Genomic DNA, 10,456 nt, shown 5'->3' with positions numbered 1-10,456 from the left:
TCAGCGTATGCCAACCTTTAATGCTTTTGTTGTTATTGTTGTTGGTGTGTGTTTCTATCCATATAGAAAAACTAAAAACCACACTTCAACTCTCACTGAAAGCCTTAGAGCTTTAGCTGTTAAACTATGAAAACAAGTAAAGACAATTTGTTATTGCCCAAACTCAATCTAGGATTTTATTCTCCCCAAAGGTGCTGGAATCATTACATGCCACAATGTAACTACGAGCAACACCTTTGTTACTTTTGAGCCCTTTCTTACCAACAAAGCAGCTCTAGCCAGAATAACTGAGCTGAAGTTTGTGTTTGAAATATGTCCATTTGGTCATTTCCTGTTCTCAAATGAAGTTCTATTCCATTCTTCACTGTAGTGATTTGAAGAATTTGTGTGTAAAGTTCTTTTTTACTTTCATGTTATAGTTAACTAGTTTCAGTGCAGGTGCTAAACAACCTCTCAAGGAAGCTCCAGAAGAAAGTAAAATATATAAAAATCTATTCAAAGTCTGCAAATAAATTAAGAAAAGAAACTGTAAAGTGTCAAAAGATTTGTTGTATGAATACAAACCCTAAAACATAGTCTAAGAGGAGGACCAAAAGAAAGTCCTTGGGTAAGGGCAACCAAGCCAGTTTTAGCAAGTATCTCACAAAAAGCATCGCACAAAGACTGGCATGGTTTCCCAACCACGTATTTAAATTCTTACACTGTCAATTGAATAAAGGCAACAAAACCCAGTTACTCAGAAAGCATTTCTAGCGCAGAACATATTTCAAAGGCAGTTCAGCTCACATTTCAAACAGCGACATTTCTTGTGAGGTTTATTGCCTGTCAAAAATAATGGTGAAGCTTTTCAAGTCAGTATTGGACTTTCTGCACTTCCTGGTGTTATAGACATGCTGCAATCGTGTAGACTAGTTAGTTGTTGTCATTTTTTAAACTAGGAGTTGGTAAAAACTTAGGATGTTTAGTTTTGCAGATATTGCTCCTCCTGGCTTATACATTTTGCATAATGTGTTAAAAGCACAAGGAGTTGATAGTCTTGTACAGATGCAACTTGACAACGTATTGACTTTCTAAGTTAACGAAATAAAATTTAAAAGCAAGTCACATAAAGCAACAATCACTACTGCAATCACACATGTAAGTTGTAATCATCACCTTCCCTACCCCCACCCACCACACACATAACTTGCCCCACACATTCTCTCAGAAACACAAAATGAACTACAAGATTTACTAAATTACAGCCACAACAGCAGCTAACTGCAGCAGCCACAGGATTTCTTTCAAGTGAAGCACTGACTCTTTGCATTTAAAACATTGAACACTCTGAGCATTTTAGAGTTTCAGTCATTCAGGCTCAATTTCAGTTACAGGATGCTTTTGCAGGTTACATGAATGCCTTCATCTGCAACAAGACAACATTCTCATTACTCATTAACAAAATTCACAACAATCCACACATCACCCCAGTGGTTTATTATTTTTGGTGTTACTTTTTGAACTTCTGCCCCACATCGGCAAGTTGCTAAAAAGGACAAAAAAAGAAAAAAAGGAAAAAAAACCCCACATTGCCTCCATACCTACAAAAAATCCTTGGCTTCTCCAGTTAGCAAAAATACAAACCATGGCATCCTCAGTGTTGGTTTGCGGGAGGGGGGAGTCAGAGGATAGAAAACACAGTTTCTGTAAGTCTCTAAAGCACAACCCTGTTGTTCCTACTTCAAAGTTATGAGATTTACTGAATGAAGACTGGACAAGTCATTCATGCTTTTCTCCTGCATTCAGAAAGGCACTGATAGATTACAGTGTTAAGTATTTATCTCCCAGTTCTTAAAGAACAAAGCCTAATGTGCAGAAAGCTGAAGTCTCTGAATAGCAGAAGTAGTTGTAGACACTGCAATGCTAAGAAGATCGTAATAGTGGTAGGGCTACAGTTACGAATGAAAATAACTGCAATTAAGATGCAAAAAAGCAGTGGTACTCCTAAGACAAGCACATGCACATCCATTCTTGATTTGACAACACAATCTAGTCTAGTTCAAATAGCCAAGAATTTAACAGTATTTTTGGGGAAAAAAAAATCTTCAACAGGACAGCTGTGTCCTCATCTATAAAATAAGCAAGAAGAGAAAGATAAATACACATCTGAATCCATTAACTGAAGAGGAAACTCAAGTTGTTGTTTTAGAGCTACAGACCCTCAAGAAGGATAGTTTTCCATCTCATGTTACTTTTCAATCATCTGTTCTACTCTGCAGTTTTTACAGTTGAGTTCGAGAAAAAAGCTCCTCCTCACACGGATCAGCCCATTCGCTTCCACCTTCTGAAGCTGTGTCTTCAGAGCTGGAGCTTTCACTGGAGTAGATCTTCTTCCTGAAGCCATTTGGTTTTGCCTCAGCATTTATATCATCTGCACATCTTGCTTCATAAACAGAAGAAACCTAAGGATTTAAACTGACAGTGTTGATGGGGAACAATAAAGAACACGCTTGCTTTTCTCTGGGCTAGGAGGTTATATGGTTTTGTAGTTGTCCAAGAGAGATGCCATGATTACAGGGCAAGTCCTCCTCTTTCCTGACTTAGTCCACTAAGTAGAAAGGACTGCAGAACAGCAGGAAAAAATGTGGGGCTTTTATTATTTTTTCCTATTCCTTAATTTTAGGATTTGCACAAAACAGCAAGAGAATCAAAAGTGAACTCAGGATGTACCTTTATCACAGTTCATGTTAGAAAAATTACTGTGAAGGTTATCTCCAAAACTTGGTAGTAAGTATTAAATAGTAAGAAAACACAGCACGTATCTGACTAAACTTCAAGGAAAGGTATTTTAAATATATTTTCATCTGGATGAGTAAAGCTATAGCAAGCATGCCACAATGTTAAACTAAGTGCTATCATCACTATGAAGTTTAAAGGTATATCAGTAAATACATGTGTACATGAAATTTTTTCCCTAGCGAAAAAAAACCAGGGTTTTTTTTGCTTGTAATAAGGACAGTATTCAGCATATATTATCTTTATGCCTTTAATTATTGGTCCTTTCTGCCTCATAGTGCACTTCAGCTCACTCTACACTTACTGAAATTAGAAGTTGAAGGAAAAGAAGACTCATGTTTAACACTCATGACAAGCAAATGCCAAGCATTCCCAAAGAAAACTGGCTTTGCTTATCTACTAGAAGTACAGCTGTTTGTACAAAGGGTTGTACTCCCCACAGTACAACACCTTGAGGAACTTTCAGAACGATGCTCAAGATGCAGAGGAAGTTAAAAAACAAAGTAAGAGAAGAGAAGCTTTTGAAAGTTTTTGCAGGAATTTGATTTGAGGGTAGACTGAGAACTGTGATGAAAGGAAAGATGCAGTAGCCCACCCCTATGAAGTAAGTAAAAAACTTCCTCCCCAAAACCATTGGCAAACTTACCATATTAAAATCTAAAAGATGTTCATCATCATTGGATACTTCCTTTACATCTGCAAGTTCTCCTACACCATTCTCTCCCTTGGCATTTGTATAGCACTCTTACATTGTGTTTGTGGGGGTGTTTCAGAGGCAAAGGAAGAAAAAACAGAATTGAGGAACACTGTTATTTACATTTACCATAAATTAAAGCATCCAGAGAAGTATTCTTGGAATTCACACTCTATGCCATGTAAACTCTGTGCTTGTGGGGGATTTTATGGTCTGACACCCTTAAAAAAATAAGCATAATACCTCACAGAAGCTTAATCAAATCCTACCTGGATAACCAAATAGTAAAAGAAAAAACTATTAGATAATGAAAACACCTAAAATACTAACGTGCAAAGAGCAAGAATTACTTTTTTATGATAAATGGTTCAGCACATTTTTAAATTCTGATACTGCACTGTGTTCCACATCACTCCTATTTCTATACCCATACAGTATAGACTGAAACAGCAGCCTGATCCTCACTGAAACTCAAAAACCTCAGTTGATGTGAACGGCTGTGATTTCTACTTACCAGAGTAAACTTATATATATAATGCCAACATCTATCATGTAGATAGATACATATGGATCACATGCACTAACACCCATATATAAAAAGCACCCATACTGAAAACCGGATACAGAAAAAGCTTTGTGGAAGAGTAACACCACCTCTGAGGAGAAAGTCCCGGTCTTGTTTAAAAACGGAGTCCCAAAGAGCAAAGCCTGGCTCTGTTGTCCCTGACAGACACCCTGGCTCTGCGTCAGCAGCTCCGGAGCTGGGCCGCGTTTCCCCCGCGCGCCGGGGAAGCGCTGCCGCAGTGACGCGCGCTCGCCGCCAGGGGGCAGCACCGGCCACCGCCACCGGGCTCCGCCACCGGGCTCCGCGGCCGTGCCGAGGGACACCGAGCACCCCCGCCTCGGGAAGGAAGACTGACGGCTTTCTCTGACATGGCAGCTTCTGAGCGCCAATCTGCTCTTGCACTGTGCACATTTCTATACTTGGAAGCGAAGTAAAAGTTAAGATCTTCTTAAAAGTCACCCAAACTGTCCTAAACACCAAAGTAAGGCTGATTTAGAACCAAGAACCCAGTTTAGTTGGTTGCACTTAAAGGTGCACTTCAGAAATAGTAACTGGCTAATCTGCTTTCAGATTATTAAGGAACCCGGTCTCTGATCAAAACTTTCTCACCCTGAGCCTGTACCAACAGAAAGCACCAGAGATCCTGTCAACTCAGGATACAGAATGTTCTGATTTAGCTTCTTGCCTTCTCCCCAGAAAAGGTGAATTGGTATGCAGGCAAAAAAAAGCTGCCTGGATTCTTGCCAGTCCACTGAAAACCTGGGCTTGAGTCAGTTGTCAGATGCTACAGATTCCTGGGAGTGCTGGAAGCACACCTGCTTCTGGTCATGAGCAGCCTGCCTACTAAGACTGGACTTGCTCTCTGTGCAGGACAGAAAAATTCCCAGACTGGTCAGTGTGAAAGGAGTGGCCAAGTGACAAATCCCTCTCCTTCCCAGTCTCAGAGATATTCCACACATTCACTGAATAACTGGCATGTTATTTATGCACACCCATAAAAGGTAATCATCATGTTTTCACATTCTTATAGAATTACCTATCTAATAAGTACTTTTCAGGATGAAACATTAAAAAATGTAATAAAGTGTTTTCAGAATCAGAGATTTTCTGTTTACTTAATTGCAGGCTTTGGAATTAAGTAAATTTCCATAAATGTTGAGACTATTTTAAAACCACTTTCTTTTAAAACCAACTTAGAATCATGCTAGAGGTTTACTACAAGTGCAACTGAAGCATCCCAGTTCTCTCTCAAATCAGAGAATTTTTTGTGGAAGCTTACTGGTGTGGGTCAGACAGTAAATCCAATTCATCTGCAATTCCAGTCCATAAGAAGGAGCATTTCATTCTAACATGGGTGCAACAGCAAGTTAGTTCTAACAGGCAGAGGTGCTTACCTTCACACTGTGATGCAGGAAAAAGGGGAGAATAGAGCGCCTTTTCCCACCAGCATTGCTTTTCCTGGCTGCCACTCATTCTCTGCAGATTAGTATTCAATATAGGAAAGTGTTTAGACAATAATCACACTTCATTATGCCATAAATAATATACTTACATGTAAAGGAGGAAACTCTGGTATTACAATGAATTTTCGCAAGTCTTACAGGTCACGCTGCTCGACTTGCAACACTAATGGGAAATGACTGTCAAACTACAGTGAACATCCATTCTCTGAACTCTTACAGCCAATATGAATTCCATGCTGGGGCTCAGACTTTGCCCATACAGAGTTACACAAATCCAGAAAAAAAAAATTAATTCCAGCCCTACACTTTATAATCTAGAGAGAGCTACCCGATAGATGAAAGTATTAGTGAAATGTTAGCCAACATGACAAATAGTTCAGTGTAAAACAAAACAGAGAAGAAAGTGAACAAAAAGTGGCAAAATTTCATGTTTGAAGTTTGGAAGGATGAATTAGCAGTACCATTACCCAATGGGAAAACACAAAATTAGAGAATTTTGTGTCAACATGAAGAAGAAGTGGTTATGAGGATGATCAATGATTCATATTTGTGCTAGAAGTAATCTAATCACTAAGATTGCCAAAATACTCTCCCTTCCCCCGTATTTTAATGCTAGTTTAACTTTACCAGAGGCCTTTCCTTACAGAATTGACAGACACGGCTAAAATACCAAGGGCTTGTCACAACAGACATGTCCTCAGTTCCATGGCTGTACCTGAGGTAACCCCATTAGCCTTCAAAAGACAATGCCACCTTGTAACATCCTCTATAGCTATAAAAAACAAACTATAGTGCAACTGCCTACAACAAACACTAACAAATGAGCTTCAACACTGACTTTCTAGCCAGCTTCCTCCTCTGTAAACTTGAGAATGTTTAAACATGGAAGATTAATGAGCATCCTTTTGTTCGTCCTTAAGCTACTGTAGAACTACACACCCATAGAACTTAAACTTACAAACACTTATTCCTTAATAAAGAGAAGCCCCTCTCAAACCAAAGGAATGACTCAAGAGCACTGTATTTAGAAACATGTCCTAGATTCAACTTATTTGAACTTATCTGTGCTGGTTTCCTGTCATAAGACTGAGAAACAGTCTTTTTGGAACCACCCTCCAAAAATTCGAACTTTTAATTCCAGAAAATGGAGTTCTTAGAAACTTAAGCCATTGGTAGGTGTCTTTTTTAACATTAGAAAAAAAAAAAAGAAAAATAAAAAAAGCACAGTAGCTCAAGAGTATAAGCAGGACTTCGTAAGAAATATGTACATTTACAAATATATTCAATCCTGAAAGCCTCACTCTGTGCTGATTACAGATAGAGGCATCTAACTCTACAGGCACAATGCTTTATTAACTTCAAAGTCTCTGCTACTGCTGCTGTCACACCTGCACACGGGATAAGCTGGATGAACCCCAGCAGGTTACAAGCAAAGCCAGCTTGAGCCTGGCAGGGCATAACAAGTGCAGCAGCCTTCCTTCCTGGGCTGAGGCACCAGCAGAGCCCAGCACCTGCTCTGGGATGGCTCTGTGACTGAACTGACACTGGTTGCTTCAGCCCCTCTATGCTTCCATCACAGCCCCGATACCTGGAGAGCTGGAGCAGGTCAAAGAGCTCCCAGCTCAGTGCAGAGTTTTTGTTTGGGAGGGGATAGAGGGCACTTCTGATGTCCATTTTACACATCTGTGGAAGAAGAGTTTTTTCCTACAGTTGCTTAAGTGTTTCCTAGAAATGCACAGTCTCACATTGTGAAATTTTTTGTGAATTCAAGAGACACTCCCAATCAGTAAATACAAAATACCAACTCCAGAATAGCACCAAGAGTCTACCTTCCTTTGCTGGCAATTTTTCCCTTTTAAAACACGATTTTCAATTTATGTCTCCTTCTCCTCCTCTCTCTCACACACACTCATATATACTTCCAGTGTTTTATGAAAAGTTTTAAGTTGTCCAGCTAACCATCTAAATAGCTGTTATTTAGAATAGTTCTGGTATTAAATATTGTGACTGGAAGTCTCTCCTTTCTGAAACTATTCATATTTATTTTACTTTATTCTTAAGTTGAACTCATAGCAGGGCAAAAACAGATGCAGTGCTGTTTCACTCCCAGTTTTGCTGCTGGTCAGAGGGAAGACTGCTGGGTTTCCTTTCTGTTTTTACAGCTAGGCGCAGGGTAACTGAGGCTTCTCCTAGACTATTAGATACTAATTTGGAAACACCATCACTGACTAGCTGTACTGCTTCAGCATACTTGCTGACAAGGGTCATGGCTGACAAGGGTGACAAGAGGCTTGCAGAATGTGAACAGAATAAGCACTAAAGCCTCAGTATGGTCTGAATTAATATTATCAGAATTGTTACAACTGACAGAAAAAATCATATTAATCTGTAAGCACAGATTTATTTGAACCTGCTCTGCAACCCCTTACTATCAGGAAGAATACAACACACGAATAATTCAGAAGTCAAAGCAGCAATGAACCCACTGAGTCCCATTCCAAAAGATCAGGTCCTAATTTTAGTTCATCAGCCACCCAGTGAAAATACACTTGGCTCACTCAAGAAGCCAGTCACAAATGAACAAAGGGAGCCGAGTCGAGACTTCATATTCTTAAAACCTATTTGGCAGTAACCTCATTGTTGAATTTCACTGAAAATATACGTGCAAGGGACTCTATTAGATAATCTAGCCTCTACTCTTGCACAAAGCTGGATTCAACTACAATGCATCATTCCTACATTCAGCCTCATCAAGGCAGAATTTCCACTGCTTCCCTAAAAAATAATTAAGCCTTACAGTATGCTCATTGTCTGGTTAGAATTCTTATTCTCCAATTTCCCTTACTGTGATTTAAGGTCATCACATCCAGTTCCTTTGTGTTTACCAGAGACTACAGAACAACACAGCTTTTCCCTTATCTCCTCTAACTATGAATATGGCTTCTGCAAAACTGCTGCCTTTGCTCCAAGTCTCTCTTATTTGAGATAAAACACCCCCAGTTCCTTCACTCTGTTTTTGTAAGTAGTGAACTTGATGTTCTCTCGTCAAGACACCTTTCCTGATACACAGAGCCCAATACTCTAGCAGAGCAACTCCCCTCTTACAGGAGAGCATTCCTGTTCATGGATCTCAATCTTGCTGTCTTTTGCAGTGTGTCATTCCTGATTTACACTCAACTATGATCTATTTGAAGATGCTTTTCTGTTTCACATAACTGCCTCACCTGTCACTCCTCCCATTGTGTTTGTAAAGAGAGTTATTATTTTCTGTAGAAATTTCAGTTGCCCCTGCAGGATTACATTTTACATTTCAGACACTGCTCCACTTTAACAACCTTTTGATTCTAATCCTGTCTTCCAGGACTGCAGACTTTCCCAGTTTCTTATCATCAGGGATTTTCATAAACATGCCACACACTAGAAAAAATACTCATCTCTGTTGTCCTTCAGTAAGCCACTGGCTGTTATTCTGAGAGTGCAATCTTTCTCCTAAACTAATAATTGGAAACTTTCTCTGTTACCCATGCATTTGGGCCACTTACAATTTAGAGTATTTCTTTATGGAATTTAAGAGGGTCATTGGTTCCATTTTCCCTGAGTTCCATTTTTGTCTTTAAAAACATGATATGCTTTTTACATATTTTCTATCTTCCATGTGCTCTCAAACAAGTATTCTAGTAGGCTTTTCCCAAGTTAGTTGCTGCTTTTCATGATACTTGGGTGAATATTGCTATGACTAGCTGCAACAATGTAATACCTGTCTTTTCATTTAGCAATGACAATAGATGCACTAATCAATACCTTGGATATCACATTATCCTAGCTTTCCAAGCTTGTTAGTTCTGTTTCTCAAATATCTTTCTGTCATCTTTCTGTTTCTGATTTACTTCTAGAACTTTCAGGTGTACCAAATCTTTTTTATTGACTTTGTTTAAACCTTGGTTTTTTTCCTCATGATTTTTAAATTGTTATTGTGAACTCTATCTTTTTTAAGTCCTTTCATACAAGCCCTTCAATATCTCTGCAAAATAATGTTTTCTTAATTAGAAGGTTAGAGCTTAGGAGTCTTTGTAGGTGTTTTCATCACCTGCCCTGATCAGCACTTACCAAGAACTATCTGGATCAGTCCTGTCTTAGGTAGCCCCGAAATTACTCACTCTTTTACAGTCAGTCCTTTGTTTTGTATGTGCATGACTCTACATGCTCTTTTTCCACTTGATTCCCCTGATTTTAAGGCATGCAGCAGACCTCTCTGAATTTTGTCTCCCCCTTATCACTACCTGGATTTATGGCAGTTTATCTTCTACATTGCTGACCTCAGAACCAAGGTTTATAAAGCACTCTGCTTCCCTTCCTCTCTTGACAGCCCTTTCTAAAAGGGTTATGCACTTACATTGCATTACTCCAGTCCAGCACAGAACCTCACCAAATCTCATGGCCAATTCAGTCATGAGATCCACAAACACAGTTTTTGTCAGTAAAATTTCCTCATCCCCAAAACCTTAGGTGTCTTCAGACCTTAAAACCCCTTTTATCTATCTCAAGGACCCAACAGTACGAGCATTCTTAGAGCGTACCTGCTGGTTTGGAGCCCGCATAAAATGTGTTGATAGGAGATGCAGTGTTGGTATATTATTCACAGGCCATTAACTGGTCCACATTGGGTACTTACCCATGACTCCACAGCTAAACGGTAGGAGCATTTACTTGGAAGAAAAAGGACTGTCCTTGGTGGGGGCAAGGGAGCTGTGTTTGTGGGGTTTTATGTAGTTGTTTGGGTGGAAAGTGCTGGCGGTTTTTTGTTGAGGTTGTTTGGTTTGGACTTTTTAAAAAAATTATTATTTTGTTGGTTTCATTTTGTTGTTGGTTTGATTTTAGTTTTTTTTAATCTTATGGCTAGGTATATAAATATCATTCATGTTTGAAAAAGTTCTGCAGGAGCTACTTGCAAATTCCTGC

At 39.2% G+C, this 10,456-nt stretch overlaps 1 protein-coding gene across 1 annotated transcript in view; it reads right to left on the bottom strand.

The window, feature by feature from the left end:
• Positions 1-309: 309 nt before the first annotated feature.
• KIAA0232 (KIAA0232 ortholog) overlaps positions 310-10,456 on the bottom strand; it is a 46,704-nt gene continuing 36,557 nt past the window's right edge. Inside the window, 3 exon segments of the mRNA XM_017727672.1 lie at positions 310-2,441; positions 3,422-3,519; positions 5,429-5,510. Coding sequence (XP_017583161.1) covers positions 2,262-2,441; positions 3,422-3,519; positions 5,429-5,510 — 360 coding nt within the window. The 3' untranslated portion in view covers positions 310-2,261.

This window comes from Corvus brachyrhynchos, unplaced genomic scaffold, assembly GCF_000691975.1.
Source record: "Corvus brachyrhynchos isolate BGI_N302 unplaced genomic scaffold, ASM69197v1 scaffold80, whole genome shotgun sequence".
Taxonomy (NCBI): Eukaryota; Metazoa; Chordata; class Aves; order Passeriformes; family Corvidae; genus Corvus; species Corvus brachyrhynchos.
The sequence above is the reverse complement of the archived record's forward strand: the minus strand, read 5'-3'. Positions and strand labels throughout refer to the sequence as shown.